The sequence below is a fragment of the Silene latifolia genome, chromosome 11 (assembly GCF_048544455.1).
Source record: "Silene latifolia isolate original U9 population chromosome 11, ASM4854445v1, whole genome shotgun sequence".
Lineage (NCBI taxonomy): Eukaryota > Viridiplantae > Streptophyta > Magnoliopsida > Caryophyllales > Caryophyllaceae > Silene > Silene latifolia.
The window spans coordinates 85,065,706-85,091,860 of NC_133536.1; the positions used below are offsets into that span (position 1 = coordinate 85,065,706).

The 26,155-nt window shown below is 41.0% G+C and overlaps 1 protein-coding gene and 1 non-coding gene across 2 annotated transcripts; both read right to left on the reverse strand.

Annotated features, from left to right (window-relative positions):
• Window positions 1–217: 217 nt before the first annotated feature.
• LOC141611774 (F-box protein SKIP5) lies at window positions 218–4,008 on the reverse strand. The gene is made up of 5 exons (XM_074430394.1): window positions 3,685–4,008; window positions 2,305–2,449; window positions 2,148–2,226; window positions 1,250–1,308; window positions 218–797 (listed from the first exon to the last, which is right to left on the reverse strand). Exons 1-5 carry the CDS (start codon window positions 3,905–3,907, stop codon window positions 446–448), a joined length of 858 nt encoding a protein of 285 aa, XP_074286495.1. The 5' UTR covers window positions 3,908–4,008; the 3' UTR covers window positions 218–445.
• Window positions 4,009–13,431: 9,423 nt separating this feature from the next.
• Window positions 13,432–13,538, reverse strand: LOC141616469 (small nucleolar RNA R71). The gene has a single exon (XR_012530816.1). It is a non-coding gene; the product is annotated as a small nucleolar RNA R71 (small nucleolar RNA).
• Window positions 13,539–26,155: the final 12,617 nt, after the last annotated feature.

Sequence of the window (26,155 nt, forward strand, 5' to 3'; positions counted from 1 at the left end):
TTTTCGTGCCCACTGCGTCAGAAGTTGAAGACAATCCGATGAAACTTCCAAATGCAGAACACCTTCACGTTGAGCCCACTCTATAGCTTTCTTCACCCCCGGCTTCCGCTTGAAGAGGCGATCCAGCACGACTCTGTATGCTTCCTTCAAATCTGACTTCCCCCCTTTTGCGAACACAACCCACCCAAAACCAGCGATAAAAGAATCCTTCCAGTTTGCATCAACCTGAATCCGCACTTAAAACATATCATAGATTGTGAAAATGATCCTACTAGCATGAGGTGCTATTTGACCTCAACATATGAAATACAAGTGCCCTTTAAAAAATAATTGAACATTGCATAACATACAACATATAACTATATAAGAATAAGATTAAGACAGACAATGCTAATAAGCTGAGACACTATCAAATTAAATTACTAATGTTACAATGAAGTTGTCATCATTGGTGCTCCACTTCAAACCAGAAGAACACTGAAGAGCGCCCATAAATAACTCTAACATTCTGCAAAACCAGGGTCCCACTGGTCAGAACTGCCTTTGCCCCTCCTTCTATCCGAGACCGAGTGACAGTAACACCGTCTCCTAGCGCCTTTGAAGGAGGGGATGAAAGTTTCTTAGGCCCAGTTGACATGCACACTATTGGACATGAAAGATAATCGAGAGGGTTCGTCTCGCATTGAAGCAAACATGTGTCAATAAACAGCCTTCCACTCCTATGAAGTAAGCAACAACCCAGTTCGGCCTTCACAGTCAGGTTGGTAATTTTGCAAGCGGAAAAGAATTCCAAAGCACTGTGGAACAAAAAGAAAAGAAACCGCACATTGCAGAGTTGTCATTTCATTTCCAAGGGAATATTACATGTGAAACGAACCCAATTACGGAATGAACTAGAGAATGGTAGTTAATCCCAGAAATAGCTTTTTCACACATCCTTCAAACTTCGTTCGGTGTAGGTCATGAAATATTTGAACTCTCTCAAGTAGTTAAAGGGCCATACAATGTAGTTACTTGGATAATTTTTTCCTCTAGCAAGTAGCAAGATGGTTTAATTGGCTGGTTCCTATGGACTATATCTGACTGATGAGTTTAACAGGTGCACATAATAATTACGGAGTATTTTTGTATTTTAAATAGAACTTCTGTTATCATAAAAGCTGGTTGACGAAAAGATGGCAGTTTGAAGGGAGCCCACTCATACGTACATCACAGTAGTAGAAGGCACAACAAAGGAATGTTGGCAAACCTGTCGGAGCCCCGAGAACAAAGGAGAGTCGTTTCTTCTGGAAGTTCACCTCCACCAACCTGTACACAAATAAAAAGCTTGAGATCAATAATTATAAAGTACAAACTACGAACTCACAAAATAATAAAAGAAAAAGAAAGAATCTCCATTCTTATAGTCTAGCAGCCCGTTAAAAATTCTCAAGACCCCCGCAATTTGAACAAAGTGCAAGTGTGTGATAAAAAAAAAGAGCGACATCAAATGACTAATCCTTAGAGTAACTCCATTAACAAAGTGTAAATGTGTGATTAAAGAGCCAAGGTTGTCCAGCTCAAATATATGAGATCTTGCTAGTTGCCACAAGATATATAGCCCTACTGATTAACATCACGTAGGCCAGGGTACCGGTCATTAGAGACCGTTTCTTGTACATGTTTCACCTCAAAGGTACTAATTTTCTAGACAGATACATTCCTAACAACAAGCACCTATACAGCCAAACAGCAAACCGAGAAATACATTCCTAGCAACAAGAACCTATGCAGTCAAACAGCAATCCGACACATAACGGAAGAACTCTGAAGCAAAAAGAGAAACCGAACTCATGTTACTCCAAAGCACCTATAGACTGAACTGCTAACTTATGTTACTCCAACTCACAGCTGGAAGTGTCGCACATGGCACTGAGTGTCGATGCCACAGTGCCATGTTAGTCGCTGCTATTTTACCAAAAAAAAGGTGTTGTGGTGTTGAATGTCGCAATGTTGCACACAAGACCCACAACCAGCTGAAGTGCCAAAGTAGATAATTGCAATACCTACTGACATGAACACAACCAAACACAAGCATCTTGAAAGTTGTTTAAGAGGACAGGCCTACATGCATGCACATAGGACATGTTTAGAGTGGGATTATATACCAGGCAGAGGGGCTTCCTGATTTGAATGTTAGAAGTAATATGAACTCCTCCAGCCCCAATCAAGATGGTTTCACCAGGCCTACAAGACAAGGAGTCTGTCGTTATAGCTGTCTTTTAAACAACAAAATATGGCAAGCTTGATCAGTACAGCACTCACTTTGCAGCAGAAATTGCAGCTTCAACACTTGGAAAAACGCCGGGTTCAGATGGATCCTTAATAGTTCGATCAACTCGCAACCACAGTCGTGGGTGGCATGCCAAAAAACACCATCTGTGGCAAACGAGTGCGGTGTTATAACGATCTGCAATCTCAAAAACAATGTCATAGAGACTGACACACCATAATATCAATCTGAAAAAACACATAAAGTAGGTCCATCAAAAACCATCTATGTTGTGGCCATCACTGCAAAATAACGAATTCTTTTCAACATAAAAGACAAAAGCGAAGGACACAAAGTAAGCAGAAAAAATCTCCGAAAGTAATCTGATAGGATCAACAATGAAATCCGGTGGTTGGTCAAAGAGTTACCAAATATTTGATAAATATAATCACGACAACATACTTGCAAAGTGATACATTTACACAAACGATCCAAAATATAAAATAAAATAACATTCAACTAGAACAACCAGAAAACAGAATATCAACACGAGAATTGCTGAAAATGGACCCAAAAGCTTGAAGTTGTTTTCTTCGTTCAAACTGACTAAACTGAGAGTAAGAACCCAACAAAAACCTGACCCTAAGTCCCTAACCTCAGGAAATAACCCCAGTTACGCTCATTTGTGAAAGAATATCATCTGAATTACAAGGTCAAATTACCTTAAACCTCAAGAACACATCGTAAGGTGACCTAGTAGAGTTAGCCCAAGTTGAAGAATCACAAAGCTCAACAACTCATAAAGCGACCCCTTATTTTTAATAATACACGTGACGTGACTCACGTGAGCGGTAAGCCATTATAACAATCCACAAGAATCCCATTAAAAATGCAATCTTTTCTACTCTATGGTTCAAATCTATCAAGACAAAGAGAAAAAAAAAAACTTGAATAAACAAGAAGCATTAGAGGCTGGCAATGAGTTTTCTATTGTTTTACAAAGAAACCAGAGGAAGAAACATTTAAGAGCTTCAAAATTGGTAGCTCTTACAGCCTGGATTTGAAATATAGAGAATTGAGGTAAAAGCATACACCAATTTGACCATACAGTTTGAAGATGTTTAAGTTAAACTAACATCACTTGGAGAGATGGGTAGTTGCAAACAAAAGAAACACTTACTGAATAGCAAGCGGCAATAAGTCTCCAATTTTATGATAAAATTCCACACAAATTCTTATTTAAGACGGAAATTCCATCCCTCAATTTGATAGCCTATAAAGAAAGCGACTCAAATTGTAGAAGACCAATCAATTAAGATTTGACAACCCAGAAATAAAAATTCACATCACAAAGTCAAATACTGGTATAACTAAGCAGGGTTTGAAAACCCAGATACAGAATTCAAATATAAATTAATTTCGGAAAAAGAGACCTGGAATAGGAGAGAGAAAGCTGAAGATGTGCATAAGACAACCATCATCCAATGAATTGAATAGAGAATCATGGCTAACTTCTCCTTCTTCTTCTTGTTGTTGTTTACAAGAAGAAAGTCTTCTGGATTTGGTCTTACAATTATTTTCATAGCTCCTACTATAATTCTCCCCCATTTTTGATGATGATGGTGATGATGTCTCCACACCCTCTTCGTCTGCCATTCAGCTCACCCTAAATTAGATCCTATTTTTGCTTGCTTTTTTACTCAATACCGACTTCAATTCATGTTATCATCATGCCTAAATCCATGGAGATTTTAATGCGGGGAAGTGACAAATAAGCCCCATACGTTTGACACTATGTGCAAATTAGCCCCACAACTTTCAACGGGTGCAAATTAGCCCCATAAGTTATACATGATGTGCAATTAAGCCCAAATACAAATTTTCAGGCCATTTTCTCACCGGAAAAAATTGACATACCACCGGAAAGATGATTAGGATTGAGTTAAATAATTAAAAAATGAAAATAACAATTTTAATTAAGAAAAATTGCCAGAAATGCTAAGAACTCGATTGTAGTACAGCATTGTAACAAAATTTGACTATCAGAACCCTGTTGACTCTAAGTAGCTTGAATGCTCCATATAAAAATGACAGTAGTAAGCAACTTTAGCATGAAAACAAGTTTCCAAAGCAGCTGTGAAGATGAAAATAATGCTGAAGAGAATACAAGCGGAATGTGAGAGATGATAGGATAGAATTACATGTATATGAAATTTCAGAGTTTGGTCTCGATTATACAAATAAGAGAACAGAATAATTAATTAGGCAGGAGCAAGTTGAATATGAGAGAGATCGAGTTGAGCAGCAATAGGTAGTTTTATTAAGTGGGTTTTTCTTAATTAAAATTGTTATTTTCATTTTTTAATTATTTAACTCAATCCTAATCATCTTTCCGGTGGCATGTCAATTTTTTCCGGTGAGAAAATGGCCTGAAAATTTGTATTTGGGCTTAATTGCACATCATGTATAACTTATGGAGCTAATTTGCACCCGTTGAAAGTTGTGGGGCTAATTTACACATAGTGTCAAACGTATGGGGCTTATTTGCCACTTCCCCGGATTTTAATGTATGGTGGATTGGTGGTTTTTCTGCACCGCTTATCGATTAGAGTGTTATCACGCTAAATCCCGCGCACTATTTTACTAAATCCCGCGCATTTTACCCCTTGTATTCTAGAATTGCCCTTCATTTAAAAATATTAAGGATATTTTACCTAGTACTCCTCAATTTTTCGACTTTCTACATGGTACCCCTATACTTTTTAAAACATAATGGTACCCCTAATTGTTGTCATTATCACTAAGTGTACCCCTAAACTTTATTTTCCATCAATTAAACTCAGTTTTAGGCGTTAGGTAATGACTTGGACGCGTAACCAAACTTGTAATTTATTATCCTATGACATAAGGACTCTATTAGACTCAATATCCATCTCAATCCTAATATTTATTGATATATATGGACTAAAAAAATTTTGACGGAAAATTTATTGATTCCTTGCCAAATTATCACGTCCAAAAATGGATATTGAGCCTAATAGAGTCCTTATGTCATGGAATGAAATGACAAGCTTGATTACGCGTCCAAGTAATCACTTAACGCCTAAAACTGTGTTTAATTGACGGAAAATAAAGTTTAGGGGTATACTTAGTGATAATGACAACAATTAAGGGTACAATGTATGTTTTAAAAAGTGTAGGGGTACCATGTAGAAAGTCGAAAAATTGAGGGTACCATGTAGAATATCCTAAATATTAATTAGGAAGAGTTTTCTCTCTTGTTTATAAAAAAAAAGGAGTTTCTCCCTCTCAAAACCTTACGAATTCGTAAATAATTTGACAATAATAGATCGTAATTCGCGCATATCAGATGTAATTTTTCCATTTCATGAACAACTTTTTAATCTCGTCTTATTATCGACTTAACTAATGACTTTTTTTTATTAAAACGGTTTTCTTTTACAATTAGGGTTTTAAAGTAGGGTTATGGAGGGGGTGGTTATGGGTCGTCGTCAGGCCTGAGTAGGGTGGCGGGAAGATGCACATTGGGTAGTCGGAGGGGATGGTTGTGCGGTTGTGTGCTGTTGTTGCGGTTGTGCGCGATTGCCGCAGTTGCTTTAGTACACGCATGAACGAGTTGCTTTGGGTGGCGCGAGGGTGATCTATCGGCGATGGTATGGGGGTAGGTAGGGGTGTCCGACGGTTTTATTGGGGTTGGGTAGGGGTTGCTGGTGACTTGGTTGTGGGTATTCTTTTTTTTTTTTGGTTGTGGGTAATTCTTGGTGTTGGATTTTACGGAGTACATTTTATACGGAGTACGCCGACTTGTTTAAACTACTGCTAGTCAATTCTTCTTGTTCATGCACGCATGTTAATTCTTCAATGCTAAAGTATTTGTGAGCTAATTACTGAACTATATTAAACAACTAGTGATGGTGTCTTATTGTACTGCTAAGGTATTATTGTTGCACAAATTTTACCCCTTAAGACGGACACTATCCGTTTAAAGTTGTAGACGATAGTGTTCATCTCTGAAAATGCAGGTAAGAGGGCAAGTGGAGGTTGACGGATACCCCACTTGCCCTCTTACTTGCATTTTGTGAGAGGGTCATTATCCGTCTACGGCTTTAAAAGGATAGTGTCCATCTAAAGTGAGACGGATTGTTATTGTTGGGGTTGGGCGTTGGGTACAACTGTATAAGAGATTATTTGTGTTTGTCTATTGCTAGTGACTTATAGTGAGTTAATGAACTACTTAAACTTCCTATTTTTGTATAATTATAATTTAATTTCCTTGTTTTTTGTTTCAGGATGAACCAAATAATGAAAAAAATTCGGAAGAACTTATTGATACTGCTCATATATTCAACATGTAACACCCCCTCATACCAAGGTGCCTTACCAGGACCACCCTAACATGAAAGAACGTTACCATCTCGGTTGCCCGAGGTTAGTACATATCACAAGCGTCTGTCCAAACACATTTATTAAAAGTGCTATAAAAGTAAATGTTTACAATACTCCAAAATCCGACCAAAAGTAAAACCGAATGTTAACAACTACATGAATCATAAACTAAGACTCGTAACTGTGATACTACAACTTGGCGTGACGACTCTCCCATGACCGCCCAAGCTCACCAAATGCAATACCTGTCAAGCCTGCTCACCATCCCCGAATGGATCACAGCAGATTCCACAAAACAACAACAACGGGGTCAGTTCTGTTCAATCAAGATAAGACAATATACAATGTAACCAGCTGATCATCCTCCCAACCAATCTCCCAATCTCACACAATAACCGACTACACACCGAAGTGTGTAGCCCTGCCAGATTACCCATCGCAACAGGTAATCCTCGCCGCCAGTGGGGGACCGCAGCCAATCCCCACCTAAATCCCGCTCATCAACGAGCGATATCCCTATCCCTTAATGTGCACATCCCCTCCCGTGACGGGTTCCACGGAGGGCGAACTAGGGTGTGAAGCCACTCCCGCAAGTGACTCCACCACAACCAACACAATCAACAGAACATCCACAATCGTCACAACACCACAGCACCACAGCTGTCCCAACTCCACAACCGTCACAACACTACAACATCACAATCGTCACCACAACACCATTTCTCCGATGATCAGCAGATAACAACAATTACAATGAAAACACATCTTAAATCAACAACCAGAGACTGAGTAGGGAAACCCTACCTTAGCAACAACAGCAATGACGAGAATCAGGCAACTAGAATGGCTCCTCTACGAAGTCTTCGCCTATACAATAATCACATACACAATTACTAATTGCAAATCCCATCTCCCCCAATTCATGATTAAAGACAAACCCTAGAACAAATACTACAAACATGGGGATGAGGACTTACCGACGAAAAGGGTGAAGATTGAATACGATTGCTATGCTTGTCCACACACACACACACACACACAGGGAGAGATTTGGAGTGATTAGAGCGTCGTACGTTGATTAGGTTTTGTAAATAATGTGTTAGAAACTGATATCGGAATTATATAACGCCCTAATTACCCCTTAATCAAACCGCTGAATATTACTCGCCAGATCGGATACTCGGTCGAGTATAGAGTATACTCGGCCGAGTATCCTCTACTCGGTCGAGTATTCATCATACTCGGCCGAGTATTCCTCGGCAGTAGCCAAATAGAATATACACTCAACACTACTCGGCCGAGTACATAGCCTAAGAAATCCGTAGTATTACAGTCTTCCCCCCTTAAAAAGAACTTCGTCCCCGAAGTTCACACTCTATCCCACAACATGCACAACAAAACAACTTCCCGACACACATACCAACATAAAAGGATTAACACCAAAACAGCTACAAGACCCAACTAACCCGACTCAACTAGGACAAAACACACATGCGATCATCTCCTACCCCCCTAAAAAGACAATGGTTATGTTCCCGTAACCAACCGTACCTGATCAAAAAGGTTAGGAAAACGGTCTCGCATAGCCTCCTCGGGTTCCCATGTGGCCTCTTCCACATTGTGATTAGACCAAAGTACCTTGAGTAAAACGGTTTCACCGTTCCTTGTCTTGCGTACCTTGCGATCTAGAATCTCCTTAGGAACCTCAGCATAGGACAAGGACTCATCAAGCTCGATATTCTCCACCTCAAGTATATGTGACGGGTCACTCACATACTTCCGAAGCTGTGAAACATGAAAGACATTGTAGACTCTATCCAAAGCCGGTGGCAATGCTAATCTGTAGGCTACCTCGCCTATGCGGTCCAAAATCTCATAAGGACCTATATATAAACTTCTGACTCAGCTTGCCCTTCTTTCCAAACCTCATCACACCTCGCATAGGTGACACCTTCAAAAGGACCTTGTCACCTACATCAAACTCTATGTCTCTGCGGTGCAAATCGGCATAACTCTTCTGACGATCTTGGGCTGCTCTCATCTTCTGCCGAATCACCTGGACTTGCTCAACCATATCCTGTACCAGCTGTGGTCCTAAAACCACCGCCTCAGAACTGTCATCCCAATAAACTGAACTTGGGCACTTTCGACCATACAAAGCCTCAAAAGGTGCCATCCCGATACTCGTATGATAACTGTTGTTGTATGAAAACTCGATCAGATCAAGCTTGTCCTCCCAGCTGCCCCCAAACTCCATGACACATGCCCTCAACATGTCTTCTAAGGTCTTGATGGTCCTCTCCATCTGACCATCAGTTGCCGGATGAAAAGCTGTGCTCATCTTCAAGGTAGTACCCATCAACTCTTGCAATTCTTGCCAAAACTTGGATATGAACCTCGCATCAAGATCAGACACAATATCCTTGGGTATACCATGTAACTGAACCACATGTCTTCTATAACCCAAGGCCAGCTGCATTTTAGACCAGGTATCTTTCATAGGAACAAAGTGAGCTGACTTTGTTAACCGATCAACAATCACCCAGATCATGTTATTACCTTGCTGTGATCTAGGTCATCCCACAACGAAGTCCATAGAGATCGACTCCCACTTCCACTCAGGTACTTCCAAAGACTGAATCTTACCTTGTGGTCGCCTCTGCTCACCCTTGACCCTCTGACAGGTCAAACATCTAGCCACGAACTCGGCTACATCCCTCTTCATGTTTGGCCACCAGAAGGTCTTCTTAAGATCTTTGTAAAGCTTATCACCACCTGGGTGAACCGAATAAGGAGTGCAATGAGCCTCTGACAGGATCACTCTCCTCAACTCTGCATCCTCAAGAACACACCATCTCCCATCAAAACGAACACTCCCATATGTGTGGATAGAAAGCCTGGAAACTGTGCCACTCTCCACTCTTGACTTCCATTCTTGGATCTTAGGGTCAAGCTCTTGCTTACTCTTGATGTTCTCATACAGGTCTGGCTCGATCGTCAAATCCCCAATGGTATCCCTTTTCCTTATCATAAAGATCCCCATCTGGGACATCTCATCCCTCAACTTCAGCAAGGACATGGCCGTACATAGCGAATGAACGCTCTTCCTACTCAAAGCATCAGCAACAACGTTAGCCTTACCCTCGTGATAGATGATCTCCATATCATAATCTCCGATCAACTCCATCCATCGCCGCTGCCGCATATTAAGCTCCTTCTGTGTGTAGATATACTTTAGACTCTTATGATCTGAAAACACCTTAAAAGTTGCCCCATAAAGGTAGTGCCTCCAAATCTTAAGAGCAAAAACGACTGCACCCAGTTCCAAATCATGAGTAGGGTAGTTCTCTTCATATGGCTTCAGCTGCCTCGAAGCATAAGCTATAACCTTCCCTGCCTGCATCAAAACACATCCCAGACCATTCTTTGAAGCATCGGTATATACTTCAAAGTTCTCACATCCCTCTAGCAAAGCTAGAATAGGAGCTGTGGTCAAACGTTCCTTTAATGTCTGGAACGCCGTCTCACAACTCTCATCCCAAACAAATCTGGCCTCTTTTCTCATCAAAGCTGTCATAGGCCGTGCTATGGTAGAAAAGTCTTTCACGAACCTCTGGTAGTATCCAGCAAGGCCTAAGAAACTTCGAATCTCAGCAACACTCTTCGGTGATTCCCACTTGGTCACTGCCTCAATCTTGCTAGGATCCACAGACACCTCCTTCTTAGATATCACATGACCCATAAAAGCCACCTCCTCTAGCCAGAACTCGCACTTAGATAGCTTGGCATAAAGTTGATTCTCTCTCAGAGTCTGCAAAACCACCCTCAAGTGCTCTTCATGTTCTTCCTTAGTCTTGGAGTAGACCAAGATGTCATCGATGAAAACAACCACAAATCTATCCAAGAACGGTGTAAAGATCCGATTCATCAAATCCATGAAAGCTACTGGTGCATTGGTCAAACCAAAAGGCATCACCACGTACTCATAATGACCATAACGGGACCGAAACGCTGTCTTTGGAATATCTTCATCTCATATCCTCAATTGGTGATAACCTGACCTCAGATCGATCTTGGAAAACACACCTGCTCCACTCAGCTGATCAAACAAGTCATCAATCCTAGGCAAAGGATACTTGTTCTTTACTGTGACACGTTTTAGCTCTCTGTAGTCGATGCACAACCTCATACTCCCATATTTCTTCTTTACAAACAGAACTAGAGCTCCCCAAGGTGACACACTTGGCCGGATATAACCCTTGTCTAACAACTCTTTGATGTGACCATTATTTGAGCATATTTAGTCCCCGAATTAGCCTTGTTCCCATGCTTTTTAGTGCATATTTAGGTCATTTATTGTCTTTAGTCCTTTATTTTGCATATTCTTTGAGGTTTTGTTCCCTTGGTAGGAAAGGAGTGTAAACCTTGCATTTTCATGGCAAAATAGAGCTAAATTGATTGAATTCAATGACCAAGCATCAAAGAGAAGACAAGACTAGAAGGCCTTTGTACATATTGTAGTAGTTGGGCAATGGTGAGAAAAGATCCTTGCATCTCCGATAAAATCCCCGAGGATTATTGGAAGAAGAAGGAAGAAAAGAATAAAGGAAGAAGCTGACTCATAATCCGAGCGGATTGCCCACAATCCGCCCGTCCAAGACCGGGAATCCGAGCGTCTTCCCCAGAGGGACGCTCGTCCAAAAGACCCCCAATCCGCCCGTCCAGCCATCGAATCCGCTCGTCCAAAAGCAAGACAATCCGCTCGTCCCGTGCCCTGGACGCTCGGATTGCGTTACAGCTATTCCGTTTTCTTCTTGTTCTATGAAGGATGCGCATATTTCGGAAAGACCGGCAAAAAGGAGACCGACATCTCCCTCAAAGAGGAGCGATTATCAAGGACTTAATCGTCATTTAAGCCCTTAGTAAACCCTAATTTGTGCACCTAATCCCCACTATAAATACCCCATTAGTCTAATTAGATAAGAGGGTTCTTCTTATCAATTCCTAGTGTAGTTTATATCAATCTAATCTCTCTTTAATCTTGTAATCAACTTTTAATCAAGTCTTAATAAAAATCTCATTTCCTTAATCTCTCTTTTGTTCATCTTTTATTTTGGGTAATTGAAGATTATTTGGGTTATTATTGGGAGATTGACAACCTTCCAATCAATCATCAAGTACTTCTATTATTCTTTGCTTTATTATTGGAATCATTAGTAGGTATAATTCTCTTAATCCCTTTTTAATTATTGTTAATTATCTTCATTTATTCATCATGTTTCACTTTGTTGGTATGATTGACAACCTTGCTAGCATGTTCAACATGATAATGAGTGAGTAGTTTCCTTAGCTAGGGTTAATGGGTAATTAGGGGAAACCAACATGGGGGATGATTCATGCTTAAATTAATATGTTTTCATAGTTTATTTGCTTGCTTGTTGTGATCTCAACTCATGCACATGTTATGTTTGATGAAATGCGAGCCTATGAATCCTTGCATTTTTTACCCATCACTTACCTTTTTAATGAGACTTGTAAGACATAAACCAACTCGAGTCTCATTAGACCATGCATGTAGTTGAGTAGGGAAGATTAAGTCGACTTGTAGGTGTTGTACAATCTAATCGATTCGGCTCCGGGACCCAAACTTTCCTAGGATTGTAAGATATAAACCAACTCGATCCATCACAACAATAATTGCTTGCTTATAATTTGAGAATATGTTTGTTTGATCAATTCCCATGAATCCCCTATGACCCCATGACACCCTAGTGCCTTTTATCAATTGTTTACATCCCTTTTTAATCATCTTGCTTGTTTACTTTCATTGCTATTTAGTTTAGTGATCTTCTACTTCAAACCCCAAATTGTGACACCCCTAGACACCGCTACTTGCAATTGAAAATCTCACTTCAATACCCGTCCCTTGGGATCCGGCCTTTACTTGCCTCTTTACTAATTGTAGAGTTGTTTGTGAAGTTATAAATAGTGTTTTGGTCTAGGTGCTCCTAACGACAAGTACCGAAAACTAAACCTCTCAAGAGGTCACAACCAAAAATGGCGCCGTTGCCGGGGACGGTGTTAACTTGATTTAGATTTTCTTAGATTGTTATTAGTTGTGTCTTTCCTTACCTTGGGGAAGTAAAACTCCTCAAGGTTTGTTCTAATTATTTTCGAGTTGTTTGATATTTTGCATGTCTAGATGATCACAAGGTAACTTGTTACCCTTTGATCACGAAATTGAAAGGACTTTGACAACCAATAGAAGACTTGCTAGAAGAACTTTGAGAGGTATTGGTGAGGTTGTAGATATTCAACCAAATACTATTGAGTTCATCAACCCTTTTGCAAGAGAAGGTGAGGAGAACCCAACACCAAATCCAACACAAAATCAACCCACAATGCCTAAATTTTCATCACATTCCGTACCAATCGAGGAGAACCTACCCAATGGTACTCCCACACCACAACACTTAACCGGAAACTTCATTGCCAAATCCGCATTTATCCAATTAGTCGAAAGAAGCCAATTTGGGGGGATGCCTAGTGAAGACCCTCACTCTCATATGGAGACTTTTTGTGACTATTGTGATGCGATTTCACAAACCGGTGTAACTCAAGACCAAATTCGATGGGTCTTATTCCCTTTTTATCTAATTGGCACCGCCAAACAATGGTTGAAAGGCCTTGATAAGGCTACTCTTGGAATTGACTCTTGGAAGAAATTGGCTCTAGCTTTCTACAAAAAGTTCTACCCACCGGAAAAGACTAACATGCTAAGAGCTCAAATTACGGGCTTTAAGCAAAGAGATGAAGAATCTTTGTATGAAGCTTGGGAGCGGTTCAAAGGAATTTGTCGCTCATGTCCTCATCATGGACTTAGCGAGTGGTTCTTGGTACAACAATTTTGGAATGGTCTTTATGAAGACTCAAGAAAAATTCTCAACATGGGATCAAATGTTATGTTCACTGAAGTTGACGATAATCAAACTTGGAACAAGATTGAGGAAATGGCGGTCCATAATTCACAATATAGTAGACCTCGCAAGGCTACTAGAGGAGGAAAGCATGAAGTGGACTCTATTACTCAATTGGGTGCTCAACTTAGTTCTCATATTGATACCATAAACTTGAAGTTTGAGAAGGCAATGGCTAAACTTGAAGAAGCCTCAAAATCACCAAAGCATCATGTTAATGCCATGACGGTATCTTCATCAATCCCAAGTGGGATATGTGAGAATTGTGGAACTTTGGAACATGACCAAAGTGAATGTAGGGGAACACATGAACAAGTGAATGCTTTTCAAGCATACAAGAGTGGTACCCCTTATTCCAATTATTACAATGAAAACACCAAATTCCACCCAAATCTCTCATACAAAAGCCAAAATGTTAAAAACCCTCAACCGACATATACCCCACCTCCCATGAGAAACCAAAATCAAAGACCCTTTTATAACCAAAACCAAGGTTACCAAAATCAAACTTCATACAATCAACAAAATGACCAAGGTTTTGATGTGCAAAAAGCGGTCGTCCAAATGCAAAAGAATCAACAAGAGTTTTTCACTCAAATGCAAAAGGATAGTCAAGCAACGGATATCACTATCAATAACATCCTAGCCCACACCAAAATGTTGGAAACCCAATTGACTCAACTAGCATCTTCAAGTTCTCAAAGACAAAAGGGGCAATTACCACCTCAAAGTAATCCCCCGAGACATGAAACGGTTAGTGCCATCCACTTGAGGAGTGGTACGAGGTATGAAGCACCAAAGAAGCAAGTTGAGGATGAAGTTGTGGAAGCTAGTGACAAAGAAGAAGTTGTGCAAAACTCCAAGGATGGAGAACCATCAAAAGAAGAATTTTCAAAGAAAAGTGAAGACAAGGCCAAGGAGAAGGAACCCATTGTGATTAGACTTCCTTTTCCAAGTCGTCAAGCTAAGCCCAAATTTGATGACCAACTTGGGAAATTTATGGAAATTGTGAAGAATTTGGAAGTCTCGATTCCTTTTACGGAATTAATCAATCACGTGCCGGCCTATGCAAAGTACATGAAAGACATCCTTACGAAAAAGAAGTCAATCCGAAAGCTTGACACTATCGCCTTCACTAAGGTGAGTAGTGCAATCCTTCAAGGGAGTTCACCTCCAAAACTTAAAGATCCGGGAAGCTTCTCAATACTGTGTACCATTGGTGACACCACGATCAACAAAGCCCTATGTGATCTAGGGGCTAGTGTGAGTGTTATGCCGTATTCAGTGAGTAAAAGGTTAGGGATGGGAGAGCTTAAATGTACCAACATCACACTCCAAATGGCCGATAGATCGACGAAGACACCATTAGGGATATGGGAAGATGTTCCCGTAAGAGTTGGGAAATTTTTCATCCCGGTGGACTTTGTCATTGTTGAGATGGAAGAAGACTCCAATATTCCAATCATTCTAGGTAGACCTTTCTTGCACACCGCGGGTGCGGTGATAGATGTGAAACATGGAGAGCTCACTCTAGAGGTGGGAGATGAGATCATAACTTTCAATCTCGACAAGACCATGAGAGCTCCCCGTTTGCATGAACCATGTTTTATGGTTGATCATTATAGCCGGAAGGATGATGGAAAGAAGTCGGAATTTCAATGGAAGAAGAAAGTTGATGATGCTCCATTCAAAGAGCAAGAGAATAGCAACAAAGAGAGCTTGAAAAGCTCACCCATGACAAGTGAAGAAGATGGCCTCATTGGCCAAATCAAGAAAGGAGGAGAGTTGTCTCTATCAACTCAAGAGATTTTTAATGATCAAGTAGACAAAGTTTGCAGTCTTTGGGACGATGAGTTTGAAGGGATTTTCAATCCCTATATTGGTAATGCTATCAATCAAGACCAACATGAAGGACAACAAGTGCAAAGATCTATTGAGGATCTTTATCATGATAATGAACAAGCTTTTGACTACATCTTCAAGGTGTTGAGTAACATCAACAACACCTTGAACATGTCCCCATGACATCTCTCTAAGGATGAGAGTTTGGTGGAGTCCTCTCCAAACCACCATTTGTAAATATTTCTAACTCCCTAACTTGCATTTTAATTCTTACATTGCATTTTTGTCATTTTTGGATTTTTGTGCCGTGATCAAGATATTCATCATTTTTGAGAGAAGTGAGGGAGGGACTAATGATTTTATTGATGTGTAGTGCTTTAACTTAGTGTGGGGATGGCAATTGCCTAGGCTATTCATGCCTTTGTAGTGCCCCTACAATGAAGAACACGGGATTTGAAGAATGAAAATGACACGGGTTATGCAAGTGCACGGATGGACCTGAATTCGGGTAGACCAGGAGGAATCCGAGCGGCTTAGAGGGTAATCCGCTCGTCTTACAGGAATCCGAGCGGCTGAGAACTAATCCGCTCGTTTTTTTGAGCTGCAAAAATCAAAAATTTTGGTCTGTAAGAGAATCCGAGCGTCCAAGCTGAGAAGACGCTCGTCTGAAACTGTCCGCTCGTCTTTGTAGAAAGACGCTCGTCTTTCTGCCAGTGCAAATTAAGCAAAGTTCCTGTAAGAGAATCCGCTCGTCTTTGAGGAAAGCCGCTCGTCTTACTTTCAGAATCCGCTCGTCTTCACTGAAAGACGCTCGTCTTTAGGCGAGTTTTCCTGAAGCCAATTTGAGCAGAATCCGAGCATCCCGACGGGAATCCGCTCGTCTTTCCCCTGCAGTTTTGAATTTTTCGGGTGTTTTAATACCCCTTACCACATTCATTTCATTCATTCAAACATTCACACACTACCCATAAACCCCAAAACCCCAAAACCCTCATCCTCTCCATCACCAAAAACAAGATTTCCTCAACCAAATTCAACAAAAACAAATCAAAACTTCCTCACAACAACAATTAATCACTCCTCTTGCAACAAAAATCAATTCAAGCACCAAAAATCTTCAACCTTTGAGTCGATTTTTGAAGAACAAAGCAAAATCCTTTCATCTTAAATCGATTTGGGTATAATTAGAAATTGAAGATTTTCAATCTTTTCTTGGTGTAATCAACAATGGCAAGAACAAAAGGAGCAACAAAAGCACTCAAAGCAAAAACACTTTCAAAAAGGCAACAAAGCCTTCAAGAAAGGAAAGCTTTAATGGCTATGGTGGTTTCTAATGCAAACTTGGAAGTTCAACAACAACAAGATCCTCCCTTGGAAGCAACAACATCAACAACTCCGGAAATCGCTCAATTATCCAACTATCCGGAGGCAATTTTCATTTCCAACTCCCATAGGGATACATTTGCCAAGTATGCTAAGAAAGCCATTTTGCCCACTAAATTCATTTGTGAAGATGCCTTGAACAAATTGGGTGTCCTTGAACAAACAAGAGCTTTCTTTGAAGCCATGGGGTTGGGTAAATTGTTCACCATAAGAGAATTGACATACCCCTCCCTTACCTTTGAATTCATAAGTTCATTGAAAGTGACTAAGATAGAGATTAGATAATACATCGAGTTTCGCCTTGCAAATGTGAATAGGCGCATCACCTTTGATGTTTTGAGCAAGATATTAGGCCTTAGTGATACACCATATTATCACAAGATGCCCGAAAAATATGACCCCGCTCCTCTTTGGGAGGCAATTTTCAGGAAGAAATTTGCGAGCTTTCATGCTTGTCGCGCTCTATTAGTCCACCATCCGGGCATTAGAGTGTGGCACAAGGTCATCGGGAATACTATAATAGCAAGAAAAGGCACTAATCATTTCACCAAGCTCGATTGTGTTCTACTTGAGTCGGCCTTGAATGTAGGAAGGGAATTCACTAAGCCATATAATGCTCTAAGGTTTTTGATTGAAAGATGGCTTAATGTCGATTGTGGAAAGGAAGGCACCGCTCATATTGTAAATGGAGGTCTAGTTACTTTCTTGGCCAAGCACTTTGATCCAAACTTTAACAAAGATAACACCTATGTGGCGATCAAAGGGGGTCATCTAATTGATATGGACGCCATGATTAACAAGTATAAGTGGGTCAAGGATACTTCTCTTGACACAAACTATGGGTGGCTAACCAATGATGCTAGATCTTTTACTTTGCCTTCCAAAATTTGCCGATTGAGCGCTCATCGAACAAACTACCTTCTTCCACTCTCCAAGGAAGCCGAGTACATCATCCATCAACAAAGGGATGATATTGAAGAGCCCTCCTCCTCCATTGTCACACCACCCTACCCATTCAAATATCAAGAGTTCAAACCCAAAGATGTTGAAGTGGGAAATGATTACATGACACTACTCATGAGAGAAATGCATAAACAAGCCTATAATGATCGATTAGATGCATACTTGGCCCAATATCCACCTCTCCTTCATTTAGCTAGGCAAGGACTACTTGATCCATCATGTCCTTTGCCTAGTTGGGCGGATAGGGAAGTCTTCTTTCCAAGCACATCTAATGGTGAAAGACCGGGTGAAGATGAGAATGTCGATGATGAGGTTGTTGATGATGAGGGTGTTGATGAAGAGGTAGATGAAGAAGAAGAGGCTAATAAAGATGATGAGGAAAGTGAGCAAGATCAAGGAAGTGAAGATGGGAGTGGAGATGATTCCACTTCCATGGAGGAAAATGATGACAATGATGATGTGATGGAGGATTAGCAAACTTTGGAGGCTCCTACCCTCGTGAGGTTTGTCTACTTCTTTTGTGTATTTTATTTTATCTTGATCATAGTTTGAAGAGTCCTAGAAACACGGAGGACTAACACCTTGGCTCCATTAAGGTGTTCTTTTTATTGTTCCCACAAGAAAAATCCAAAATGACAATATATAGTTTCATGCATTGCATTTCGTGTGCATGAACGACCCCGAAATTTAAGACATTAGAAATAATGTCTATTTTGGTTTGGGGAAGTACATGCATACGCAACGGGAGGTTATCTAAATTACGCTCTCCGTCGTAAACAAAAACCCATGCATCATGTAGTGTAGCTTAGTATAGCTTGCATTTAGTTTAGAAATCATGCATCATATTTGCATAATTTCCTATCATATTGGACATTGAGGACAATGCCCATACTAGTGTGGGGATGAGAAATTCTAACTTGACTTTTATTCAAAAATACAAAAAAATCAAAAATTTTCGAAAAAATCAAAAAAATTAAAAAATTGAAAACCAAAAACATGTTCATTTCCTTTGTAGTGTAGTCTTGTATATATTATTTGTATATATTATGTTTGTCTATCCTTGTTCACATTGATCGACTACGCCACATCCGAGACATGAGGATATTGAAGACCGCATGGTATGATCTTTCCAATCTCCTTTTTCCTCTTTATGTTAATGACTATGTGGCTTTATTTTGATTGATGCGGTATAAACAATGTGAATTTAGGACTTGCATTTAGATTATTTGGCATATTAGTTGGTAGAAGCATATGCATTAGGATGTATAAATATTAGTTGCATCATGGCATGTAGTTTGCATGTTAGAAAAATTTTGTAAAACCGTCTATTTGGGAAGCTTGACAAGTGTATATAGGCCCTAGTAGATGCTTTTTCTTCTTAAGACTTTGCTTGTTAGAATACTTGTAAAACACCTTAGGATGTGTCATGCTAGTATCCTTTGACCCATGGATTAAGGCCTAGTCAAGAGTACCTTGTGGTGTGATAACTCCTTGGCTACCGTTTATTCCAAGGTGACCCTTGAAACCATGCAACCATCATCCATTTTCTACCACATTTTGTCATCAAAAAGGGAATGGGCACAAAAAGAAATTGTTCAAATTTGAGTTCAAGAAATGAAATGAAAAATGAAAGAAAGTTTGCAAATTGCATCAAAAAAGAAAAGAGGAGCAAAAATAGAACTCCTATGCTTCAAATATAAGGCACCCTCACTACATATGGGGTGACTTTGAAAATGTTCAAAAAGAAAATACAAAAAGTTGAAAATTGTCAAGTATTGAAATGCCAAAAATCAAAAGAAATGGCAAAAAGAAAGTGTTCTCAAATGTTATATGCCACAAGAAATTGGGGGGAAAAACAACAACAAAAGCAAACTCCCAAGTGAAACTCAAATACTATCGATCCCTTTATCCATCGAATCCACTTTTGTGCATGGTAGAGAGGGGATGACCCTTCTTCTTGTCTAGGCAAGAGAGGGAATTCCGCAATCCTCCAGTGTTTCTAACACCATAGGGAGTCTACTCTTGATAAAAACATTTAACGATTGAGGACAAGGGTACCCTAGCTTGACACAATTTGGAGATGATTTATTGGTATCCTTCTAGGCTTAGTAGTTTGAAGAAATTGCATCTATGAAGGAGTGTGTACCCTTGAATTGCTTCCCTTGTAGATAATTTCCGCCACTTGATGAGGAAAGTGGCTATTCTTTTGTAGATGCATCCATTACTTGATTTTACGTGCTTTAATGCTTGGATGTGTCGCCATTTTGGCAAGACCCACCTTGCCTTGCAAGAAAGCATCCTACCTCATGGTTGTCTTGTTGTGAGTTGAAGGGGCGGAGTGAGACCCGCTAATTGTCTCATATCGGCTATGCTATTAGGTTAGTTTAAATAACGGTCCTAGTCTTTGTCACCTCTTTACTCGGGACGAGCAAAGGTTCGGTTTGGGGATATTTGATGTGAACATTATTTGAGCATATTTAGTCCCCGAATTAGCCTTGTTCCCATGCTTTTTAGTGCATATTTAGGTCATTTATTGTCTTTAGTTCTTTATTTTGCATATTCTTTGAGGTTTTGTTCCTTTGGTAGGAAAGGAGTGCAAACCTTGCATTTTCATGGCAAATAGAGCTAAATTGATTGAATTCAATGACCAAGCATCAAAGAGAAGACAAGACTAAAAGGCCTTTGTACATATTGTAGTAGTTGGGCAATGATGAGAAAAGATCCTTGCATCTCCGATAAAATCCCCGAGGATTATTGGAAGAAGAAGGAAGAAAAGAAGAAAGGAAGAAGCTGACTCAGAATCCGAGCGGATTGCCCACAATCCGCCCGTCCAAGACCAGGAATCCGAGCGTCTTCCCCAGAGGGACGCTCGTCCAAAAGACCCACAATCTGCCCGTCCAGCCATCGAATCCGCTCGTCCAAAAGCAAGACAATCCGCTCGTCCCGTGCCCTGGGCGCTCGGATTGCGATACAGCTATTCCGTTTTCTTCTTATTCTATGAAGGATGCGCATATTTCGGAAAGACTGGCAAAAAGGAGACTGGCATCTCCCTCAAAGAGGAGCGATTCCTCAAGGACTTAATCGTCATTTAAGCCCTTAGTAAACCCTAATTTGTGCACCTAATCCCCACTATAAATACCCCATTAGTCTAATTAGATAAGAGGGTTCTTCTTATCAATTCCTAGTGTAGTTTACTCTTTAATCTTGTAATCAACTTTTAATCAAGTCTTAATACAAATCTCATTTCCTTAATCTCTCTTTTGTTCATCTTTTATTTTGGGTAATTGAAGATTATTGGGTTATTATTGGGAGATTGACAACCTTCCAATCAATCATCAAGTACTTCTATTATTCTTTGCTTTATTATTGGAATCATTAGTAGGTATAATTCTCTTAATCCCTTTTTAATTATTGTTAATTATCTTCATTTATTCATCATGTTTCACTTTGTTGGTATGATTGACAACCTTGCTAGCATGTTCAACATGATAATGAGTGAGTAGTTTCCTTAGCTAGGGTTAATGGGTAATTAGGGGAAACCAACATGGGGGATGATTCATGCTTAAATTAATATGTTTTCATAGTTTATTTGCTTGCTTGTTGTGATCTCAACTCATGCACATGTTATGTTTGATGAAATGCGAGCCTATGAATCCTTGCATGTTTTACCCATCACTTACCTTTTCAATGAGACTTGTAAGACATAAACCAACTCGAGTCTCATTAGACCATGCATGTAGTTGAGTAAGGAAGATTAAGTCGACTTGTAGGTGTTGTACAATCTAATCGATTCGGCTCCGGGACCCAAACTTTCCTAGGATTGTAAGATATAAACCAACTCGATCCATCACAACAATAATTGCTTGCTTATAATTTGAGAATATGTTTGTTTGATCAATTCCCATGAATCCCCTATGACCCCATGACACCCTAGTGCCTTTTATCAATTGTTTACATCCCTTTTTAATCATCTTGCTTGTTTACTTTCATTGCTATTTAGTTTAGTGATCTTCTACTTCAAACCCCAAATTGTGACACCCCTAGACACCGCTATTTGCAATTGAAAATCTCACTTCAATACCCGTCCCTTGGGATCCGACCTTTACTTGCCTCTTTACTAATTGTAGAGTTGTTTGTGAAGTTATAAATAGTGTTTTAGTCTAGGTGCTCCTAACGACAAGTACCGAAAACTAAACCTCTCAAGAGGTCACGACCACTCATGTAATTGTTTCTTCAACTCAGCTAATTCTTTAGGTGCTATACGGTATGGTGCTTTGGATATAGGACCTGTTCCTGGTTTGAGCTCCACGCTGAAATCAACATCCCTCTTTGGCGGTAACCCTGGTATCTCCTTAGGAAAGACATAATCAAACTCTCCCACTACTGGTATCTCAGCAGCTGTTTGTGACTCTACTCGGCTATCTCTCACGTGACAAAGAATCAAGGGGCACTTCTTCCTCAAACAGGACTTTAAAATCATCACAGCTATGAACTTACACTTAGGTCTAACAACAAATCCTCTATAAGACACCTTTATACCCTTTGGACCCCTTAAGGACACTTTGTTTTGCCGACAATCTATCTTGGCATCATACTTAACTAGCCAATCCATCCCGACAATCACCTCAATCCCATCCATAGGAAACTCTAGCAGGTTTACCGGTAAATCTACCCCTCCAACTATCATAGATACTCCCATATACAACTTGACACACGACACAGACTCCCCAGAAGGTATGAACACATCATCCTTTACAAGTTTAAACTCCCCCAAGCCCATAGATAAAGCATGACTCCTAGACACAAAAGAATCTGTTGCCCCCGAGTATAACAAAACAAAAGACGGTACAGTATGAACAAGAAAGGTACCGGTAACTACATGTGCATCATTTTGAGCCTCCTGCTTATCCATCATGAAGAGCTTTCCACTGCTTTTCTGCCCTCCTCCTTGGAATGAAGCATTGGAAGTACTCGGCTTGGCTGTCGAATCCTGGGTGACACTGTTGTTCGGGCGCTGATAAGATCCACTACTGTTGCGGTTATAACCGCCGTTGTTGCTATGTCCACCCCGGTTGCCCCATGATCCACATGGCCGATTGCTAGCAAAGCTCTGACTCGACCCTTGAGAAAAGTTTCCCTGGTAAGCTCCCGAGCCTGCTCCAGACTTGGCACTCGTGCACTCTCGCCTCATGTGGCCTACGCCACCACAGTTGAAGCAAGTGAGGGTGGAGTTGTCACTCATACTCCGACCACCACCTCTTCCCCAACCACGAGATCCCCCGGAGAAACCAGCTCCACTAGAAAAAGCCCTGGCATGGTTGAAGTTGCCCTTCTTGTTACCCGACTGATTGTTGTTTCCACTATCAGCCTTCCTTTTCTCAGCAGCAGACCTTTCTGTAACCTCCTTTGAGAGATCCATCATTCTCTCAGCTTGGACCCGCTCGCAGATATACATCCTTAAGATCCGTGACGACTCCAGCTAGTAAACGGTTCATGATCTTGGCGGACAGACCCCTCTCAAATCGAAGAGCCAAACCCCTCTGCCCCAACTGCATGTCCTCCGCATAACGAGACAACTCTAGGAACCAGTGATAGTACTCGGTGACTGTCATATCATCGGTCATGGTGAAGGAATCAAACTCTGATCTTATCTTGTGACGGATATACTCCGGCATAAACTGCTCCCTCATAGCACTCTTCAGACCTGACCAGGGAATAGCCCCTAAACCCTCATCTTGGTAGAAGGCTCTCGCATCCTCTTTAACGTTTTGCCACCACACGACGGCCTCACCTCTCAGGTAGTACACTACCTTTTCGACGATCATATCCTGCGGACACTTGACCACCTTCATGAGACTTTCCATCTCACGGTGCCACTTCTCAAGCAACTTAGGTTCCCCAACGCCCTCATAGGTGGGTGGGTTGAAGCGGGCGATGTTGATGCTAAGCTGAGTAGAATCCACGGGCTTCTCCGCCCCCTTCCCCACATTCTTCAGAGCCTCAAGAAGAGCCTCTTGTTACTCAATCATACGAGCAATCTCATCAATGGTCATCTCAGAAGCTTGAATTTGCGCGGCAGTTCTTTTAGGCGGCATTTTGAGCTGATAAGAAACAAGGAAACATAAGCACAAAAGCCCACGGCTCAAAATGGGTTTGACCTTCCGCCAAAGAAGCACTCGTCCGAGTACGCAACAATACTCGGTCGAGTAAGGACTACTCGGTCGAGTATTGCTGATACTCGGTCGAGTAGTCGACTCCAGTAACCGACGTCAAATTTACCAAACTCATACTCGGCCGAGTATAATCAGCACTCGGCGGAGTATACCCTACTCGGTCGAGTACACCTAAGTACTCGGTCGAGTAAACACAACCAGTAGCCATTGCTACTCACTGCCAAACAACACTCGGTCGAGTGCCTGGTTACTCGGCCGAGTACCCGCCCTGCTCGGCCGAGTGATGCCAAAACGGGTTAAAACAGTACACAGTATCTCCTATCATGCTTCCTACCCCAACAATCAAACACATAACGACATAAATCTGCATGCCACATAATAAAATATAATATGCCAATCACTTTCATGCTAAAACCGTTTCACAAGATTTCACATATCAATTCTTTTCACTCCGTTCCAATTCTCAACATACTTTCATCAGTTTCACATACACATTCACCTACTACCACATGTTCCAACCATTAGACCTTAACATACATGCACATACATTAAACAACTCCCAACACATCCCTCGTGACCGGCTCGAGTTAGTGAGGGCCATAATGCGACTCCGGGACATCTCCCGAGTCCTTGCGGTAGCTCCAAACAACTCTCCCCATGTTCATTTTATTTAGACTCCCTAAGTTCATTGGGTTCATTTGTTTTAGGTGCCGGAATCTTCGGCTCTGATACCACTTTGTAACACCCCCTCATACCAAGGTGACTTACCAGGACCACCCTAGCATGAAAGAACGTTACCATCTTGGTTGCCCGAGGTTAGTACATATCACAAGCGTCTGTCCAAACACATTTATTAAAAGTGCTGTAAAAGTAAATGTTTACAATACTCCAAAATCCGACCAAAAGTAAAACCGAATGTTAACAACTACATGAATCATAAACTAAGACTCGTAAGTGTGATACTACAACTTGGTGTGACGACTCTCCCATGACCGCCCAAGCTCACCAAATGCAATACCTGTCAAGTCTGCTCACCATCCCCGAATGGATCACAGCAGATTCCACAAAACAACAACAACGGGGTCAGTTCTGTTCAATCAAGATAAGACAATATACAATGTAACCAGCTGATCATCCTCCCAACCAATCTCCCAATCTCACACAATAACCGACTACACACCAAAGTGTGTAGCCCTGCCAAATTACCCATCGCAACAGGTAATCCTCGCCGCTAGTGGGGGACCGCAGCCAATCCCCACCTAAATTCCGTTCATCAACGAGCGATATCCCTGTCCCTTAATGTGCACATCCCCTCCCGTGACGGGTTCCACGGAGGGCGAACTAGGGTGTGAAGCCACTCCCGCAAGTGACTCCACCACAACCAACACAATCAATACAACATCCACAATCGTCACAACACCACAGCATCACAGCTGTCACAACTCCACAACTGTCACAACACTACAACATCACAATCGTCACCACAACACCATTTCTCCGATGATCAGCAGATAACAATAATTACAATGCAAACACATCTTAAATCAACAACCAGAGACTGAGTAGGGAAACCCTACCTTAGCAACAACAACAATGACGAGAATCAGGCAACTAGAATGGCTCCTCTACGAAGTCTTCGCCTATACAATAATCACATACACAATTACTAATTGCAAATCCCATCTCCCCCAATTCATGATTAAAGACAAACCCTAGAACAATTACTACAAACATGGGGATGAGGACTTACCAACGAAAAGGGTGAAGATTGAATACGATTGCTATGCTTGTCCACACACACACACACATGGAGAGATTTGGAGTGATTAGAGCGTCGTACGTTGATTAGGTTTTTTAAATAATGTTTTAAAAACTGATATCGGAATTATATAACGCCCTAATTACCCCTTAATCAAACCGCTAAATGTTACTCGCCAGACGGATACTCGGTCGAGTATAGAGTATACTCGGCCGAGTATCCTCTACTCGGTCGAGTATTCATCATACTCGGCCGAGTATTCCTCGGCAGTAGCCAAACAGAATATACACTCAACACTACTCGGCCGAGTAGGCTTTACTCGGTCGAGTACATAGCCTAAGAAATCCGTAGTATTACACAACATCCCCGGTAAATTCTACGATGATCGTCAAACGATGAT